This window comes from Gambusia affinis, linkage group LG08, assembly GCF_019740435.1.
Source record: "Gambusia affinis linkage group LG08, SWU_Gaff_1.0, whole genome shotgun sequence".
Lineage (NCBI taxonomy): Eukaryota > Metazoa > Chordata > Actinopteri > Cyprinodontiformes > Poeciliidae > Gambusia > Gambusia affinis.
This window is the reverse complement of record NC_057875.1, coordinates 16,962,739-16,983,498: the sequence shown is the minus strand read 5'-3', so window position 1 is coordinate 16,983,498 and position 20,760 is coordinate 16,962,739. Positions and strand designations below refer to the sequence as shown.

Below are 20,760 nucleotides of genomic sequence, written 5' to 3'. Positions count from 1 at the left end.
GAAGGAATCCACCTCGAGAAGATCTGTCCTACATGTTTCAGATGCGTCTCTGTCCCAACGCAGCTGAATTAATAGCTGAATTGCCTCCTCTGTATTTGATCCAGTTTTGCAGAGGGCCAGTCACAAATCAGTCATTTGACTCAAGTGTGCTGGACCAAGAACACATTTAGCTCGAGGCCTGGATTTGAAGACCTCGGCTGCAATTAGATCCCTGCAATTAAGTCTGACAGTGAAACAAAAACACAATGCCTTTGATGATGCTTTTATTTTTTATTGATGCGATATCTGTCCAAGTCTGTTGAAGACATCGGAGTCCAAAAGGGAGGATTTCAACAGAAGCCTGACCAGATGTATTGACTGTATAAAATATAAAAACAACAGTGATGTTCAACAGATAGGGGTTGGACTTAGAAAACCAGGGTCAGGCAATTTTATCCTGTTAGTGTGCCAACTATTTAAAGAGTTACTGACAAGTGTAACACATATGTCTTAGGGTAAGAACAAATTCAATAAATAGAAAAGTAAGATATTTTACTTATAAAGAACCCATTTGGTCAAATGAGAGGAAAAGAAATGTTGACACAATGTGTACTTGGACTGTAGCTGGACCTTTGGGGCCCAGACTTGGGTTTTTTCTAACACTGTTCATTGGTCCACAAATACACAAAACACCAACGACAGCCATAAACGGAAAAGAGGCACAAAAAAATAAAAAAAAAAACGTTTCCAGGAGATGTCGGACGTCAATTAATGCCTGGCGAGCTTTAAAAAGCAGTCCAACAGTCTGCCCAATCAGTTCAACTCCACTGACTTATCTCTTCAACGTCTCAGTTCTGGAGTTGGGCCCAGCTGTTCGGCAACAGTGCAAATATGCAGTCACACAGTGGGGTTTTTCCCAGCTGTCGCTGTCTGCTGCTGGAGGTATGTGGGCCGTTTGATCCGGGGTTTTCTGCGCTTCGGTTTGCTCTTGGCTTTAGTGAGCTGAACCACGAAAAATGACAAAACAACCATCGCTCCCAGGAAGGCAAACACGGGGATGGTCTGACCAACTTCCTGGTTGTAGCGACCCGGCATTATCCCTAAAGGGAAAAAAGAATAAATGCCATGAACAGCTTTGTCCATCACAGGTGCATCTCCAACGAGGATATCAAATGCATTTCTGTAATTCAATTGAAAAGGTGAAACATAGATTCTTTAAACAACTATTTCCACCACAATTTTCCCCTGCGTTTCTTATAATGAATGAATGAAGTGCTCTAGTTTCTTTGGCAATGCTATTTTGTCTCACCCACCTAGTGGAGGTGGTCAATGACTATTTGACAAACATTTGTCAAGTCAGCAGTCTTCCATCATCGTGTGGGTCACAGCATAACACTTCTGTCTTAAAAATCAGTCTCATGTAATCTTATATTCTGAGAAGCTGCATAATAGGTTTTTATTCACTGTAACTCAAAATCAACAAAAATTAACAAATGAGTATGTTACAAAGCTATGACCTTCACTTTTTGCTTTGAATTTTTGAAATAAATTACATTTCTTTAATATTTAAATTTATTGAGAAGCCGTTTAGAATTTTTGTACCTCATTGCAGTAAGTTTTTTATTTATTCTATTTAATATTGACATTTACTCTGTTTAAGTCAATTGAAAAATATGACTTCTGATTTTTTAACAAAGTATTTTCCAAAAGATTTCTTCTCAATCAATTCAGTTTTCCTCTTGCAGCAAACTAGTGTAGCTCTGGCAGCATGATTGGTAGTAACATCTTCTTTCTGGATGTTATACTGTATATTTCTTTATGTCAGCAGCTGTTTACAACTGAACTTATGCAAATATCACACAAGCAGATACAGACATTTACTTAAATAAGCTTAAACCTAATTCATTCAAAAGAATAAACAGTTAACCGACTAACCCAATGAGTGCCTTTAATTCTTCTATTCAGAGATCAATTCAGCAAAACTTTCATTTCAGAAAGCTGACAGTAAAAACTTGTAGAGCTCTGTTACCTCCTGGGATGTCCCAGGCCCCGCTCTCCCCAGGGGACAGGGGTCGGACCTGGGGACGGTAGGACTTCATGTTAGGCAGAGCCACTTTGTCCAGATCCACTGAGAGAAGCTTCTGGTGCTTCCAAAGGTTACTGGTGGACAGGAGAAACATGAAGATAGCAGCAGAGAGTGAGTGTCAAATTAACATTTTAAAAGGAGGCAGCCTGTTCTGCTGCAATTATCCTATTTTGGTTCATTCAAAGTTTGGATAAACAACACGTTTTAATTCATTTTGAAAACTTCAATGCATCATTCAGTCATTTAAAGAATCATTCCTGCTTTACATATACTGCTCTCATAAATAATCTCATCAAGGGATGAAAAAAACCAACACCCATAAATTGCTAAAATAACATGAAACGTGAACTAAATTGGACTTGGTTTCACCTGGGGGCCGTTTCATTGAGTGGCTGTGGCTTTGCCCAGGATAGGTGGGGACACGCTGGTAGGGGGCGTGGCTTGGGGTCACCCAGGTGAGCCTCCAGAACCTTGGAGTAACGGTACAGGTGGTTCCCTGAAAAATACAAGTAATGTTTAGTTATTCCTACAAAAGCAGACAGACAGAGAAAGATGATGTGGAGTTTCAGGGACAGTCACATCTGAGATTCTTGTCTAAACTAAACATTTATGTCTAACCAGTTAGATTCAGTGGACGAATTTATGGAGCATTATTAAAATGCAAACTAAAACCAATGACTAAATAGGCAACCATCTGAGCATGATATTGAAAAAACGATCTAATTTGATCCAGTAACAAAAATATGTCAAAATTTCCGCTATGCAAACACCATTTTAATTTATTCAAATGTGATATTTTTTTTTTTTTTATTGCATTAGCTGAAACTTTGCAAAAAGGACTTCAAAGATGACAACCCTTATCCAATTTAGCCTTGGCATTTTGTAGAAAAAACTAAACCGTTTCAGTGAAACTATTTTCAAAAATGTCAAACTTAACAGACTGTAATGAGAAAGAAAAAGAGGTATTTCAGTGTCAGGAATCAATCCCCCCGGCCCCATACCCCCAGACTTCAGATCTTGAAGAGTTCAGATGAAAGCAGACATTTGTGCTTCAATAATGACATGGAGCTGTTTGAAAGATCATTTCTAATGAGATTTTGTTTCCTTAAAGATATGTTGTGGAGGAGAAGTTGAGCTGGGGTTTCCCTCTCACCTTCCAGTCTCTGGGGCAGTGGCCGCTCTGCACCTGCAGGAGGCGCCACTCTGCTGTGGGAGTGGGTGAGGCTGGGAGGAGTCATACTGTAAGAAGTATACTGCAGCAGAGCATCCAGCAACCAGAAACAGTCTGAGGAACAAGCAAGACGCAAAAACATAAACAAGAAGTTTCATGTGTGTGAAAACTGAATACAGACGAGAGATTTCACCTTTTTGTCTGTGACTGTCGTCAATACAGTTTGAGTCTCCATACAGAGCTATCCGACCTCCCCCCTCTGAAGGGGTTTGGTACAGTCCCAGAATGGGGACTCCCTCGACCACAGCAGTCTCCTGCTTCAATACTTCAAGACCTGCACAGTCACACACACACACACACACAGCAGTTTTCTTTTTTTTATCTAACACACAGTTTAAAATGCTGGTCTGACTGTATATGGCTGCCTGCCAGCTCCCTGCTGCACAGAGCTGTCTGACAGCCTTTAAACTTTAAGGGGGATCCTGGTACCTTGATCTTTCAGGTTCTTGGCAATTACAATTCCATCTTCTGGGAAACGGGCAATGCTGCAGCCTGAGGCGTAGTACACTGCAAGAAAGCCAGAGACAAAAGCTTTATTTATTTTCTGTGCCAATAGGACCTCACAGTGCAAGACCAGAGGACTCTAAAATCTTACTGTCATGATCTACCAGGGTGAAGTCCCCCTCATACAGCCCGTCGCTGAAAGCCATCCCCCAGACTGAGATCAGGTCGTTCAAGGCTGGCACATTAGCGCCCCCTGTGTCCGGCATCCACCACTGTCTGCAGGTTGCAGCAAGAAGATGCTTCAGGTTTTCAAGTTAAAGCATCAAAATAACACTTTAAAAATCTGATATAATTCATAATTGTTGATACTAAAGCCCTGTAAATAGCTACATTGATAAACATTTAATGTTTTTTCACCATCTCTATAGGCAACTGTGAATAAGATGATTTAAAATGCAATAAGGCCAATTTCATGTTAAAACAGAGCCATCAGTCACAATATTTTAAAGGCATGAAGTTTGAATTTATATGCATAAATTGCTTTAAATCTCTGGTAGGATCTAAATGGAGCAGCTGAGTAATGGTTATCTGGATGAGGAGCTCCGAATTGGAGAAGCCGTGATGTACGACATGCATTACAGAGAACAAACACATAAATAAAACCACAGGGAGACAACCTGTGACACAGCAAGCTGCACCACACAGTTCATCTTGGGAGTGTTGTCACACGATAAAACTCTAGGTGAATGTAATTGTGAGGTAATAGGACGTTCATCACTGAAGTGCTGAATAACGGAGCGACAGGACGCATTGTTCATTTCACAGACCTACCGACTGAACTGAGATGGAGGCATTATGCTGTCGATGCTAAACTATTTCAGCACAGACATACTTGAAAATGTTCACATTATGAGCTGTGCAAACAAACACAGACAGATATAAAGTGTTGGACTATTGGGTGAAATGACTACAACATGTTTCCATAATACTGAGAACATTATGTGCATCTGTTCAGCCTTTTAGGTTGTTTTGAATCCACTTAAACACGCATGTACCAGAGCTTTAATTGAATCACAATTCCCAATATGCTAATTACAAATAGTCCACACAAAACAGAACATTAGGGATCTAAAAAACACAAAAACAACCTTTTCAACATGAGATAACCTGGAACCTGTTAACACTGGAAAAACTGTGCAATCTGTTTTCAGTTGTGGTAAAAAGATGAAGAAACAATAAAAAAAGTGTGAAAAAGATACAAATAAAACATTATAATATGGTGTTAACTTTACTGATTCTCATTCATTCAGATTTTTCCAGTCAGATTTTGTATATTCATATCACACGTCTTAGTAATTCTTATCAAACTAAATTTGCATTCTTCTGCATATATTATGTGCACACTACATTATTCTACATTACATAAATAATCTCCATGTCATGAAGAGCAATGAAATATATCAAATGGTGATTTCTAACATGTTGTACAAGGCAACCAGAATTCATCACAATGCATTTTTCCCTTGCATAAATATGCAACAGATATGAGTTTGTACCAAACACTTCACTGAAATAAAAATGATCTAATGTCACTCAAAGTACATATCTACTGTTATTGTATGAGCCACACCTTTTTAATGACACATTTTATGATCGACCTGATTTTGAGAGAGTGATAACTGCAGCACAATGCCCACAAAGGCAATTAAATAACTCATAAATCAGTCATTAAATGTGTAGTTAGGCGTGTAATAACTTGTGACAGATTTGTGTGGTTCCCAAGTCGTTACCTGGTGTTTTCATCGTAGAACTTGACCTTCCTCATCACCGAGGTGTTGTACCAGTCGCTGAAGATGATGAGTGACAGGCCGTTGTCAATGTCTCTCCTCAGCTTGGTGATCTCTTCAGGAAAATACTCTTCCTCACTGTCCACCATTAACAGTGTGCCTACAGCAAAACAAGAAATATCACCCTTAAATCTTTTAGAATAAAAAATAAAGATATATGCATCTTAAAAAAAATGTACAAGCAGAAAAGTCATTTTCAATTGGATGTCCCAGTTTTAATATTCATTAGGACATCTGTCCAAATAAAACCCAAGAAAAAAAAACATCCAAAAATCTATATTTTCGTATAAGTGTTGAGTTTCTATGTCCGTACCATACTGACTGGCGTCGAAACATGTCAGAGGTGCTCCCAGCACTTCCACAAAGTAGCCCATGCTCCTCAGATGCTGGTACATGTCCCTGAAGTTGGTGTGGATGTGATCTCCATTCCTGGAACCAGAATAATATCCACTAACCTTTGACCAAGCTGATTTACAGAAACAAGCCAACAAAAATCTCTCAGGCAAGATGCCAAAGATGAAGCAACTTCTATGAATGCGTACCAGTCCAGTGGGTCGTTCTTCATGCGGAGGTTGTCACGGGGAAAATAGCCGGGTGGGTAGCGCAGATTGTGGTACTGGTCCCACAGCACCCTCTTACTGCGAGGTGGAGTCGGCACGATCTTTACTTTTATGGGTAGCTTGACTGTAGACGTAAGCTCCCCTCCAACTTCTGACTGTGAAAAAGAAACAACACGAATGATTACAGCACATCCATACAGATGGAACCCTTTAAATGATCCATACTGGAGCTTTACAAAATATCTTTAAAAAAAATGATATAAAGGGCAAGACCTAATGGAATACATTTCCTACACAAAAAAAAATAAAGAAAGAAAGCTATTGGGGCCTAATGAAAGGACTACTGACTGCAAAACTAAAACAGCTAACAATAATTTCACAAATGCATAAAGTACTAGAACATATCTTAACTAAATAATTTAAAACTGGAACTCAGATCATGTGGGAGTTATTTACTGTAGTGTTTTTCCTCTGACTTACATCATTCTCTGCAGGAGAGGCGACTGTGACCATCACATGACCTTGAGCAATGCCCTCCCACGATGCAGCTTTCTTGGCCACAGAGATGGACACGGCCAGGTAACCGGCCCACGGCCACAGCACAGGTGAGTATGAGACGGCCACGTCGATGTTGTCGCCGTTCTGAGGCAGGTACGGCTGCCAGATGGGCTGAACAGAATTAAGCGACATTTACTGGCAGAACTTAAAGGGAGGATGTTCATTTAATCTATGAGTTCCTTACAAATATATAAAATAAACTAAACTAGAATGTAAGATCAGCATAGCCAGTCCAGAATTAACATAAGGACCCTGATTTCCCTTTATTTACCATCTTGGTTGCCTACCTTGTCGACGATCCTGCCCGTGACCCCCATGCCATTGAGGATGGTGACATTAACGATGGTGGGCATTCCTCCGTAGTAGATTGGCTGAGAGCAGTAAGGCCACATATATGGACACTCTGTGAGGTCGATGTAGCTGGGAGAGAGACTGGGAGGAAACTTTATCAGTTAGACTAAACACAAGGCTGGAATCAAGCTGTGGAATAATATCCAACATCATGAGAGCAGAGATTAAATATGCGGTTTTCGTTTGTGTACAGGCAAACTGTTTCTCTCACCAATTACACACATACAAGTGGATTATAAGATTATTCCACATGCAGATCAGTTTCTGCTGCTGATATTTACACGGAGATAGTATAATAAAATTGAAACTGCTGTTTAAAACAAACTTTCCCTGCAGGTTCAACGCAAAAATACAGTGTGCATAAAATTCATCAGAGGACTCTAAAACCACTGGGTTGGTCTTTTCAGAGTTACATCATCTTTGAGTGTGCGCGTGTGTGTGTGTGTGTGCGTGTATAAAAACAACTTGACTTCAACAGATTCCTGCTCCCCGTCAGTGCAGAACCCTCTGTTTCCTGCTTGTGCTTGTTTTGTTTTCTTTTTGTTTTAGTCAATTCACACCAGTGTGCTCACCTGGCCTGGGGTCTGTAGCTGTTCAGGAGCTGATATGCTCGGATCAGGTCCAGTTTCCCGTGGCCCTGCTCAAACATGTTGACCCCAGGCAGCCTGCGAGCCGAGGCGATCAGAGCCTGCTTCATGGAGGCGGGGTTCACCAGCTCCCGGTTGAGGACGGTGCTGCAGGAGGAATCAGAACAGGCTGAGTTCTTGTGACTCTGCTGGTGTCGGATTTACCAGGTTGCACCTCAGAGAGGAGAATATGTGTGGCTGTGGTGTTTAACACAGCAATGTAAGCTGACAAACTGGCTCAGTAACGACTCTGCAACAAAAGACCTTTTCACTGTGTTGGGAGGTGACACTGAAAGACGGGAAATAACGCCAAAAAACAATCAGCAGCGTGCCTCCGCACTCATAAAGGATTACAAAACCAGAGATAATAACAAGATTAAGCTTCAGCAATCTGTAATATATATCGTGAAATGTTACACTGAGCTGACAATTCACACACTGTCTAAAACACTCTGCACAGGGATTCCTTGTAGAAATAATCTGTTATGTTAGCAGAGGGAATCAATTCTGGCAGATTCCTTTTCGGTGTCTAACATTAAAGATGATCTCTTTTTTCTTTGAGGAGAGAAATATCCCATTAACCACAATCAGTGACACGCAATTTATTGGCTCTGTCAAAATCTGACATTTGTCTGTCAGAAACCAATTTCATCTTGTTTTCTGGCACATAAATGCCAAACAACATTTTGTTTGCAAACAAACACAAGAGCAAAGAACAATAACAAATCCACCTGTAGCAGACTGGGTCAAGAAAAGCTTTCCCAGCCCTTCATGTGGAGAAACTGGAAACAAGTGGAATGCTAAATTATTGGAGTTAATTATCTGCCCGAAGCAGAAATGTTCAACTTTCGTAATATGGTGTTCATGTATGACGCAAGGACAAAGTGGTAGATGGATAGACCAATCAGGGCTCTGTACTTTGGATGTTTTTCCATGCCCTGTTTTTCAATAAATGACATTTAGCAGGTGCAAGATGCAACCTGTTTTGCATCCTGCACCTGCTTGTTCTGTTGGCATTTTAGAAATCAACTTGCAACATAATTATAATTCAGAAGTGGAAAGCTCGAGAAGTGAATGCAGGCATTACAAATTCTGGAACTCTCTCTTTAGGGATTGTTTGGGGGGTGTAAAACTAAAATATCGTCAAGAAGACACAGCTTTCTAACAGTAAATTAATCTGGCTTAAGAATCTCACCTGGCCAAGAGGGTGACGGCACCGGCAACCACAGGAGAGGCTACGCTGGTACCAGACAACGAGCGGCATCCCTCCTTCAGCCCTGAGCCTCGAACCCCTGCACCGTAGGTCACAATATCGGGCTTTACTCTGCCGTAACCCCCCGGAAGCTCCTGCACAAAGATACAATAATCAGGCTGAACGCACTTCTGCATGGTACTAACTTTATAGGAAAATTGGCTGTGGACAAATTCTTTGGAGATCTCAATGTGTGCATCTTACCCAAGTTGTCATGCCTCTTGAGGAAAACCTGGCTATGTTGTCCTCAAAATCGATCCCTCCAACTCCTATCACATCCATCTGGTCAGCTGGATTGTTCAAGGTGCTGAAAGGTATCCCAAAATGCATTTAAAAAGCTCAAAGGAGACTTTAAAGGTTAATATTACTGTTTCCACAAGCAGTGGAAACTAGGCCCTCATGTCAGAAATTAAACTGGGAACTGCTGACCTATTGCTAAGTAATTGGTTCCAGTGCTAGATCACAGCTGGCCAACGTTTAGCTTCTCTGATGATACAGCATCTTTCTAAGATCCACTGAATCAGTATTAACCAGATCAAAATGGGATTCCTTCAAAGAAGCACCAGGTGTGTGGAGGCTGAAAAGATGAACGTACCCATACAGAGGTCCGTCGTTACCGATAGCAGAAACCATGATCACTTTGTTGGCAGTCAGCTCCCACACCTGGAAGTCAAGCATATGAAACAATTGCAAAACAAGTTCAAGTGAATTCTTAAGCAAATTTTAAAAACAACAACAAACAGTATGATCTTTGATGAACCTGGTTTTCAATAAAAATGTGTTTAATTTTAGGAACACATGCTTTCATTTATACATGGAGGGTTTGTTTTTTTTGTTTGATTCAAGACTAAAATGTCCGTTAATCTGATCAATATTTTTTTTTCAAAACTGATACATCTTTTACAATATTTCACAAAGAGGAACACCTTGAAAACCATGTTGTTTGACCTGTTTGAGCTGACTGTTGACCTGCTATGCCTCACTTAGTTGTTGTAATAAAGAATACTGCTTAGAGCTTCTAGGCGACACCCAGTTTTATGCTTCACCTTATCAACAAAAGGATGGTCCATGAAGTCAGGTCCACCAATGCTGAGATTCAAAACATCAATTTTCTTCAGGATGGCATAGTTAAAAGCATCCAGAAACCATGAGGTGTAGGAAACCTAAAATGTGAAAAAGGTCCATATTTTGACTTCATTTGAGAATGAATTTTCCATTGTATTTCTTTAAATGTAGATAAAATCAAACACTGGGCTTATATATGGAGCCTGTCCGGCAGGTACCTGGTTGTTTGTGAACACTCTGAAGATGTGGAGCTCAGAGTCAGGGGCGAAGCCCTGACACTCCCTCATACTGGCTATAACTCCTGCTACAAATGTCCCATGGCCCAGGCCTGAAAAACAGGATGAGCTGTAAATCATAATCTGAACTATTCAACAACAAGATGCTCAACAAGTCACACCTTAACATGCCTCTGGGTTCACAATATAGATTATGAATCATTACACAAAATAATTAAAATAAAGATTACTGATAATAATCAAGACTTCTACATGTTTCATGTAAGAACCTTAAATCTTTCCAGACTCAAGTTTCAAGAGCTTATTTTAAAATCTAAAACACTTAACAACACAACGAGTGCAATACAGATATTTCTATTGTGGTGTAGCTTTAAACATAAGACCTGGACAAACCTGAAACTGGAAGGACAAAAACGAAGGAAGGAAGGAAGGAATAAATGAAGGGAGGAATAAAGGAAAGAATGAATGGCATAAAGATGGAAGAAGGAAGGACGGATAGATGAAAGGAATGAATGAAGGGATGAAGGGAGGAAGAGAGAAAAGAAGGAAAAAAATAAGAAGGAAGACAGGAAGGAAATAAGAAGGGCTGGAAGGAAGGAAGGAAATAAGCAAAAAAAAGGAAGGAAGGAAAAAGGATGTAAGGAAGGAGAATCAAAGAAAGGAAGAAAGGAAGGAAAGAAGGCCATAAAGAGAAAGGAAGGACACAAAAAAGAAAGGAAGAAAAGAAGAAATTATGTAGAAGAAACATTCAAACAAAAGCATAGAGAATAAGTCTAAAGACAGAAATATGTTTGGATTCTCTCATTTTCCTTTCCATTCATATTCAGTGAAAAAGCAAATCACGTTTCAGACATTTCTAAGAACGACTGCCTGAATAATTGGAAATAATGGAAAAGAACCCCAGGCCGAAAATTCAGTAAAACTGGAGAAACCCTTTTTGCTTTTGGGAAATGAGCACAAGTGACATAGAGAACCGTCTTGGATTTTATCCACTGGAAGTTTAGAGCAAAGCACAACTTTGCCTTTGGTCAGAAATACATGATGACCGAGGTAATCAGATTACTTATAATCAGCTATTAAGTGTTGTGAAAGGCCAATGTTCAGAGTTGTGCAAAGTTTCATCTAAACAGAACTAGGTCAAGGTTCAGCTCAGGCAGATTAAAATGAACTATTTTATGGGTTTACTACATAAATAAACCAGTTTACAGCTATATACTGTTTTTATTACCTTAACTTGTTCCACATTCTGTGCTTTAATATGCGAAGGGTTTCTAGGCTGAAATTTCAGTACATTTTAAAGTATTTCAGTACATTTTAAAGTATTTCAGTACATTTTAAAGTATTTCAGTACATTTTAAAGTTGCATAAATATGAAAGGAGCCAAAATTAATACAACTAAAATAATTATGACACCTAATGCTTTACCACAATACTTTTTAAATGTTTTGTTGGTAGTTAACTTCTGTAAAATGTTTAGACAACTTCTGCTTTAGACTAAACATATTTTAGTTTTTTGTTTAGACTATATGCTGAGTTTAAAATATTAACTATAATTTAACCATGCAGAATCAGCAGCAAGCATGTCTGTTGCTTTACTCCACACCAACTAGTAATGTTTTGCCATGTAATCGCATCATTTCAGCCAAAAACAATGAGTGATTTTTCTCATTTTGAATTCTGTTCCAGGTGTGGTACGAGTGGTTTGATATCAGATACAGACTGGATCCAATATTCAGGTTGATTTTGATCTATCAAACACTGTAGGTGGTTCTGTGTTTTTGAAATTAATTAGATTTTTATTTTAGCTTCCATCACCCAGCCAAATATTTCTGCCCAAATCTTTGTAAATGAAATAATAAAAAAAAGAAATTATAAATCAGACATGCCAGCGTGGGAAGAAGCGAGATCAACTAGTCCTGTGTAAACAGACTGAGAACAACAGCCCAAACAGTCTTATCATTTCAGAATGACAGAAATACAGACAAAAGAAAGACCTTCAAAACCCTAAACATTATTATTCTAGGCTACAGCTGCAGCTTACCTCTGCAGTTAATAAAATAAGTAGTCATCTGACCTAAAAGGTTTTTCCTCCTCACCATCATCCAGAGTCTTTTCATTGGTCCAGTTTGTTCGCTCCTTCACGTTCTTAAAATGTGGATGCTTCTCACTCAGACCTGTGTCAAAAACCGCTACCTTTACGCCAGAACCTGCAAACACACACACAAACACACACAAAAACTTTTATCGGAATGAAATGCTAAGATTATTATGTTTCCTTTTCCTTGGAAGTACAAGTCACTTTCTCACCTGTGTGTCCCATCTGCCACAGAACATCTGCCTGCAGGATCTGAGCAACGTGGCGGGGGATGGCACGCAGCAGCCGGCGGCTGGAGTGGCGACCGGTGGCGTGCCAAAAACCCGAGCCGAGCGACAGGCTGGTTCGCCTGAAGGGTCGAGAAGACTGCCACGACTGCCATTTCTGGGAGTCATGTGTGCCGTTGCAGGGTGCAGCAGGTTCAGGTGCTACAAAAAAAAAAAAATTAAACAATGAACACAGAGAGCAAAATGAAAGTTTTAATCTCTAGAGTTTTAATCTCACTGTTATTACCTTGCAGACATACAGCAAATATTTTTGTTTGCTTTATTAAACTGATTTCATTCTAAACATTTTTGTTTGTGAAAAATGTCCTGTTTCACCTTCTCAAGTATGGACTACTTTGTGTTGATCTTTCACATAAAATAGATTGAAGTTTGCGTTTTTAATGTAATAATAGTGTTGGACAATAAATCAACAATATATGTTACAACAGACAAGTTCAATATCAATAAATAATACATTGGTAGAATATATATAGAATATAGATGTAGGCAGGAAAAGGGCTTTAGCTGTTCAACCTCTCATTATTGATATCAACTGGTATGAAATGTTTATATCATACTAGGTTTTTCAGTCATATTCAGATTGAGTCTTAGTACTCAAGTCAATATGGCTGAGTTGAGTACGAGGCACTGTGGGATCAATAAATGGTAGAAAGAAAAATAGTAGTAAAGATAATTGGGTCAGCATCTGGTTTATTCATAATGACACCTCTGAAGTATTGTTGATCTCATAAAGGAATGTGTTTCTGCATAATTTGGGAAGCAGATTAAAGTTTTACATGTATTTGCTTCAAACCTTAAAAAAAAAAAACACCCTTTAAATTTTTTATCTTTGTCACTTAAACTAGAATAGCAGCACCATGGTTACTTGTGACTTTAAAATCCACTGCAAACTTTCTGCAGAAACTCACACCACCCATAGTGACACAGCATGTTAATAAGCAGGCTGGTGGCACACTGAAGTCTTTCATCCAGTGCCAGACTCAGGGCGTACCCCTCCTACCCTTCTCTGACTCACCTACTCCCACCCAACGAGAGCTAACAGACGTTCTGTGTCCTACTTCCCATCACCCTTCAACACAAGCTAAGACCCATCAGCAACCCCCAAGCTGCTCCGGCACTTTGCGTCAGGATACACAATCATCTGCTGCGGCACCTACACTGTGCTGCAGCATTTCTCCGTCTGAGAGACGGAAAAATTCACTCTCTCAGAGCAAACAAAGCCAGTTTGTGAAAAGCAGCAGCTGAACTGCTTCCTGTATCTGTTCAAAGTTTTGGATTTCTCAGACAGTCGTGCCAACGCTGAAAAAGAACAGATTCTTATCCTTGCACAATGACAACCCATTGTACGACTTACAGGGAATGTACTTGAGGGATCGGAAAACTTTGCGTTGCGGCGTCACCCTCTTGACGTAAGGGTGATCCTCTAAGGTCAGCAGGCTGCTGGACGAAGCTTGCTTGATGTGGACCAGCTCGAAGTCGCTAGGGAAGTCAGAAGCCGGGTTCTCTCTGGGAACGATGTGCCACTCGAGCTTTTTGTCTCCAGCTCCCCGCAAGGCACTGCTGATGTACAGGCTGCGGGCCTTGGCTGAGAAGTACCCCGTAAACGTTACGATGTACTCTGCAGAGAAACAGAGTGGAGAGTAGGTTAAAGGACAGGAAAGGAATCAGTGCTCCTGTGCATTCTTTGCAAAGTTTCACAACACATTAAATGTAGTTTCACCACTTAAATCATAACTTTGGAGCATCATGCAGTTAAAAGATTTTCATTTTATCTTTCTAGTTAAATGACAGATTTTTTTTATTATAAGTAGATAGGTTGCATTTTATCACATAATGCAGTCTATCAAGCAAAGAAAAGAGAAAAGCAAAGAAAAAATCCCTCATAATTTATAGTGATTATCAGATGTTTTTCCAGTAATCCTTCTAAAAGAAGCTCAATCTTGTCTCATGTGACCAAAGCATCCAGGTACAGTTTAGTCAACTTCATGTTTACAAAGACACATTTCCAGCCTGCTGCTCAAACAAAGAGGTTAGAAATGGCTGGATACCATATCAATGCTTGTCCCTGATTTTTAGCTCCAAACCCCACAATTTCTAATTGTTACTGTGGTGCAAACTGATTTTTCTGCGACAAACTTTTGTTCCTCAACATATTTTTATTGCCACAACAATTGGTGTCAAACTGAAAATTAAATTTGGTGTTAAAAATGTCCAAAATACTTTTTTCATCTTTTATGTTTAAAACCACCTTAATGTGTACTTTTCAGGAAAAATAATAATAATAATAATAAATTATATATATATATATAACTGATTTACTATCAGTTTATAAATTTCTACATAATCAAAAACAAAAAAGGGAAATTATAGTACTGTATTGTTTTTCTTTCACTTTATGCAACCATAATAAAATCTGAACATGTGGTAAATATTTTAAAAACATCTTAAAATATTTAAGATGCCCGATATTAGTGCAAGGTGTATTTACAGTCTTCAGAGGAAATATTAAATGTCTTATAATAATCAATGAAAACAGTCTCCTACCGTGTTCTACCACCTCAGAAGAAAACTCCAGTTTCAGGGTCAACTGGGAGCAGTTTGAATCAGCTGGTGAGTGGATGGGCTGCACGTTGGGGGTCCGATAGTCAGATCTGGGGTTTGCCTCCTGTTCTGACTCCATCCCTACTACAGGCAAAAGGCCTGCCAGCGTTCCCAAAAGTGAGGATGCCAGCAGCAAGAATAGAACCATTTTGGCTCGTAAAGAAAGTAGCACGAACTGTGTTATCATATCAGAGGCCGAGACAGAGCATTTTCAGGTCCACAGCTCCAAAAATGAGTCCATTTTGAAAACAGCCTGGGCAGCTAGATTAATTTCTTTCTGCGTTTTTTCTCCATGGTGGCGGTCCAGAGCGGCGGCTCAGCGACACGGCCGGCGAACAAACACAGTTGCCATGTTGGGAACTGGAGCAGTCGGAGGAAGAGGAGATGACGGATGGCAAGATGGCAGTAACAGTGAGAGGGATGGCTGCTGGTGTTTTTCTGGAATTATACTGGATTCTTTCTTTCTTTCTTTTTCCCTGAAAAGAAAGATAAATAAGTCTAAGAACAAAAGCCTAATAAACACACAAATTATAGCACGACAGTTCATACAAAAATTAGATTTCTAGAATGTGAAGAAAGTAGATTTTAGGAAACTAAATCAAGTGTTGATTAGTAGCTGAGGCTGAGGAAATTAAACTAGAGTTGTACCAATCACTCATCCAGAGATTTGAATTGATCAACATTCACTTGATCCATAGTCCAAAATCTATATAAATATATAAAAAATCAAATCCCACACTTATGCAACAAAACTAAGAACTACCCATCCACAAACACAAAATGTTCGACAATCGTTAGGAATGTACTTAAATTCACAAATTACTACGTTTTTTTCCCTGAATTTTATGTCGGAATAAAAGCTAATGGGTCTACTACAGAACCCACAGGACATCTTTTACCAAATTCAAACTCACAATTCATAAAAGCCAAAGATCATCATATCTCACCTCAAAAAGCAGAAATTGCTATCAGCTAGGAACAGCCTGACCCTGCCTCTCAACAACATTACCTCCATCTTTTAAGATTAAGCTCGCAAAGACATTCTACAAAATCTAATCAAGCGTCGATCAGTTTCAAGGTTGAGTGGGTTAAAGCTGGAAAGTGATCCAAGTTTGAAAATCTGTAAACCAATCTCAATATTTGACATTCCCCTGCTGAAGAAAACAGCATTACTTTACAGGCTTTGAATACAATCGGGAGTATTTCTTCCACTGTGCCAACAGGAAGGAAGGGAGGAGTCGTACAATGATGCAGGATTATACCCCTCCTTACTTCATTTGGTCATAAGAAGTGAAGTTGGTGTTGAACTCTGGGAACAGCCTTGTTACTGAACAGAGCATGCATGAAACATCAAATCTAATTCAGATTCACATTGCACTCTGACTAGCCTGAAATTGTGCGATATAAAACTATGTGATTTCCCAAACACACACCCGTGTGTCCATATATAACATAAGATTTGTGCAAGTAAAGATCGTTCCCTTGTGGCCTGAGAGGTTTTTGGCAAACCAGCAATGAAAAACATCACCAGAAATGTGAAACCCACAGATTCCTCCATGTGTTGGTTACAGGTCAAACAAGTCATTCTTCTTTCCTGCACAGCCTGTCAAAGCCTCTGCTGACCTTTAAGCCTGAAAAAAAAAAGACTTAGCATCAACACTGCTAAGTCCTCTTTTCCTACTTTGTGTTTTTAATGGTCTAAGCCCCCACCTGATCCTCACTCTAAACACTTGTTTTCTGGCTAATCCATTAAACAAGCAGCATAAAGGCTGAAAAGATTTATCATGCTGAACTGTAACGACACAGTATAAGCGTCACGGGTTTAACTTAAATCTGCAGAACGCTCTATTGCAAAACGTACAAACAAAACACAGACTCGCAAGTTTGTGTCCAACTGGTTGGATGTGTAGAGGAGACACAAAAAAAATCAGATTAAAGTGTTATGTATGGTTTTGTTTAGAAATGGACGCGAGACAATTCGGAGAGCAGAACGCCCTCTTGGCATCAATACTGTTGTTTGAGCCACAGATGAAGTGCTGTAGTTCTTATTTTAAACAGTGGATGGCGCTGTAGATGGCGTCTTTGTGTATTCAACAACTGGAAGCAGAAAAAGAGTCTGAAGAGGAAGCGCTTTACTAACGACAAAGTTTGGCCTCATAAGTGTAACTACTTGTTTTTACAAGTCTATCTTGCATTTAGAAAAAAAATATTGCTTCTGTGTTTACATTGAACCATGCATGCTGATTGTAAAAATAGAGGTGCTTGCAGACTCTTCCTGCTCTTCCTGGTTAGAGAGTGCCACTAAAGCTGCACACAGTGATATAAAAATGGTAATGTGCCCAAAAAAAAAAAGTAATAAAAAAGCTAGCTCTGTCTCACTGTAACAGATACCCTTTGGTCAAAGGTGCTGCTTCATATCATCTCATAGTATAGGTGGACATGATAAAAGTTTAGGATAAGAATGTATCAATGATTTCCCAAAGCAAATATTGTGATATAATCTCTCAGGCAAATATTTTATATAACTTGCACAGATTCAGTTGCACTTTTCTACATTTAATTTACCTTTGCAGTTAACTTTTATTTAGCATGTGTGTTTTGTAAATGATTGATGACGTTAATCAAGACACCATGCGCATAAAACCACACATTATTATCAAGAGCCTAATGGCTTCAGTTCAACTGACCTTCAGTCTCCCTTCCTCTGCTTAGTCTTAATAACAGAGTTTAGATAAATCTTCAGGAATGCCCTTTAATAAGATAATAAGAGTGTATATCATGTAAATAAAAGCCCGTGGCCGCTATTTGCCTAAAAGGAGGAGGATCAACCAGAACTTCCGTCGGAGCAGGATCCCTCAGGAGAGTCAACAATAGGACTGGGAGTTGAAACTCAGTGCTGTATAAACAGTCCAGATCTGGTTAGGGCCCAGCAGTAAAACACAGGTTGGGACCACTTGTGTCAACGTATACACCAAACCACATGAAACAGGCTGAAACAATAATTAGACAGTAGACAAAACTGAATAAAAAAAGAAGGTCAATTTGAAATACTTGCTGTAAGCCAATGATAACGCTGGTAAACATAAAAAAAGCAATGGAGGATGTTGAGTCAGATGTTTTTCTTTTCAGCAAAAACTAAAACCTTATCACTTTCGTGTAATAAATGGCAATCCAACACATCTACAGTCAGAAAAGTGCTTGTGTAAATTAACCAGCTGCTAGAGAATAATTTGTTGATGGAAGAGGGTGACAGCTGAAAGCATGATGGATCTCCTTCAAGCAGGTAATTAAACAACGTATGACCAAAGATGTCTCCATTCCTGGTTAGCTTGCTTAGAAATGTGGAGCATCAGTAAACAAAATGTTCAGACTGTAAGAAGGAGACATCTGGGTGGTCTATGGAAGAAATCAAAGCATCAGGACAGAAGACTCAAAGCAACATAGCAATGTTTGTGAGCAGGCTTTAAGAAATCATCTAAAGAAAAAGAAGCCAAAGGAGAATTTTTTATTTTCAGTTTTAAAGGTTCCACTAACAACTTTAGCAGGCTGGATAAAAGAGATTCATTGATACCTCTCATTCTGGACATAGGGCAGTCATTATCTCACCATAACATGCAAAGGTGGATATTTCTCATGTATTTATTTTCTAATGCTATTGTCTTATTTTCTTTCTGAGCTGACTAAATGTCCTCCAAGGCCATTTATACAAAGTACTGGACCTCAACTGCAGTTGCTCTAGAGATGTGCAGTGCCTTACTTCATATGTACTACTAATAACGAATAATTAGCTTTGCACCAAATGTACGAACCACATGTCACTGTTTATACCCATATAAGAGCAAATCAAAGTGGGGGTAAAGAGAACCCAGTTTTTTGAAATCCTTCTATTGTTAAATATAAGCTTTTTCTGAAATGCTACAAGACCACAACAGCTTCTGTTTCAACAACCTAACCAGAATAAACAGGGCAACTATTATAACACGTAGAAAACAATAAACATGCCAGAGAAGAACAACAGAGCCATGGCTAGTAAATGTGCCCAAAAGCTTCACGTCGTCACTATCATTTGGCTATGTACTGTAAACAGATTTTTTTTCTCAGCGAGTTTATCACATGTACATTGTTAGCTCGTTAGCTTAGCGGTATTTAGCAGCAGCTGTTAGCGGTTTGTGTGTTTTTCCTACTCACCGGCCTCACCAATAAGGCTAGCTTTACATTTATGTATACGTTTGTTTCGTTTGGTGTCCGTGTAATGCGTAGTTGATGCCTGCTTGATGACTGGTTCAATCCCCGCTGAACAAAAGCTACACAGAAGCAGGACGATTCAGCCGCAGAGTGCCTGGTCTGTGAGGGGCGCCATGTATGGCTAAATAGTTCTCCTAAAAGTGGAGATGAGGTGAGCTTCTATTTACGACATTAACGACTGGTTTCTGGCATTTTTAAGTGTATTTCTATCATTTTTAATAATAGGCTAATTTTATACACCTTTATTTTCGTATCTTTCCTTTTCTTTTAAATGTTTGATCACATTGTGTTTTGAGGTTTATGTCAAACCTGGCAACTCACTGGGCCTCCATCTGCTTCACTCCAGTCCCTCTGGTGTTCAGTCGATCTGCGTTTCTGCCAGAAGAGGGCGCCATTCAACATCAGAATCAAGTGGAAAATTCTATTCCATTTGCTTCAAATTTCTCAATTTTCTCTCTTAATCTAATTTAGTTTGGGACTCAAGAATATTCTGATAATATTGTGATAAATCGATGAATTAATGAATGAATGAATGGTTAATGTATAGTTAACCTGCTTAAATTGGGGGAAATAGAATATAATCTGTTTTGTAGATTCAACAATTTTAGATTTTTTAGAGAAGTTTTTCAAGGTTTTTTGGAAGTAAGCAAATACATCACATTCATGTGAAGAATCAATATTAGGTTCTCAGTGGGGTTAAGATCTGTTGCGTTTCCTTACCACATCTCCAAAACGTTAATGTTCTGACCTTTTAGTCCTTTTGTTTGACTTCAAACATGAAGTTCTATGTTCAGCAGGAGGATCTTGTATCAGATAAAATAACTCTGTATTTGTCTTCTGCCGCTCATCCTGCAGAATTTCAGTCCATCCATGTTGTATTTTTTGGACCAAAGTTTTTCAGTTAATAATAGTTCAATAGTTCTGTTTTTTCTTCGCTGTAATCGAAGTTCACAATGTGAACTGTCTAACTGAAAGAAAAATACAGCCTAATTGTCACTTTAACATTTACTATATGGGATGATCCCTTCACCTGATGAGTTCAGTTTTAAAAACATCGATGAGCAGTGAGCACTAGTTTTTACTTTTTTAATGGTCATTTTGCATCAAAAGTAAGTCATTTTAAAACTGAAATAAATTAGTATGAAAAGAAATCTAAGTAAAATATACAGTGGATGAGTGCTAGGTGGACACAGGTGCACTCAGTAGATTGACACATTTTTGGAAATATTAGTCAAACAAGTCTATTTTATTTAAAACCACGTTTAAAAAATCACAAAATGAAACAAAAGTTGTGTTT

At 39.1% G+C, this 20,760-nt stretch overlaps 1 protein-coding gene across 1 annotated transcript; it reads right to left on the bottom strand.

The window, feature by feature from the left end:
• Window positions 1-246: 246 nt before the first annotated feature.
• Window positions 247-19,580, bottom strand: mbtps1 (membrane-bound transcription factor peptidase, site 1). Its single transcript, XM_044123544.1, has 23 exons — window positions 19,407-19,580; window positions 15,162-15,694; window positions 13,972-14,235; window positions 12,543-12,758; window positions 12,332-12,442; window positions 10,218-10,327; window positions 9,981-10,097; window positions 9,530-9,597; window positions 9,139-9,241; window positions 8,878-9,029; window positions 7,629-7,790; window positions 6,993-7,137; window positions 6,628-6,816; window positions 6,130-6,302; window positions 5,901-6,016; window positions 5,531-5,687; window positions 3,892-4,016; window positions 3,726-3,803; window positions 3,430-3,570; window positions 3,219-3,350; window positions 2,435-2,561; window positions 2,009-2,139; window positions 247-1,079 (listed from the first exon to the last, which is right to left on the bottom strand). Exons 2-23 carry the CDS (start codon window positions 15,403-15,405, stop codon window positions 877-879), a joined length of 3,264 nt encoding a protein of 1,087 aa, XP_043979479.1. The 5' UTR covers window positions 15,406-15,694; window positions 19,407-19,580; the 3' UTR covers window positions 247-876.
• Between the last annotated feature and the right edge of the window lie 1,180 nt (window positions 19,581-20,760).

What these genes read in the sequence shown, in the direction of transcription:
- mbtps1 (XM_044123544.1), bottom strand. Translation starts at nt 15,405, where the DNA reads ATGATAACACAGTTCGTGCTACTTTCTTTACGAGCCAAAATGGTTCTA. An exon ending in GAGTGTTCACAAACAACCAG is followed by an intron (nt 10,098 to 10,217) that starts GTACCTGCCGGA and finishes TTCACATTTTAG; the next exon opens with GTTTCCTACACCTCATGGTT. An exon ending in CACCCTGGTAGATCATGACA is followed by an intron (nt 3,804 to 3,891) that starts GTAAGATTTTAG and finishes GCTTTCTTGCAG; the next exon opens with TGTACTACGCCTCAGGCTGC.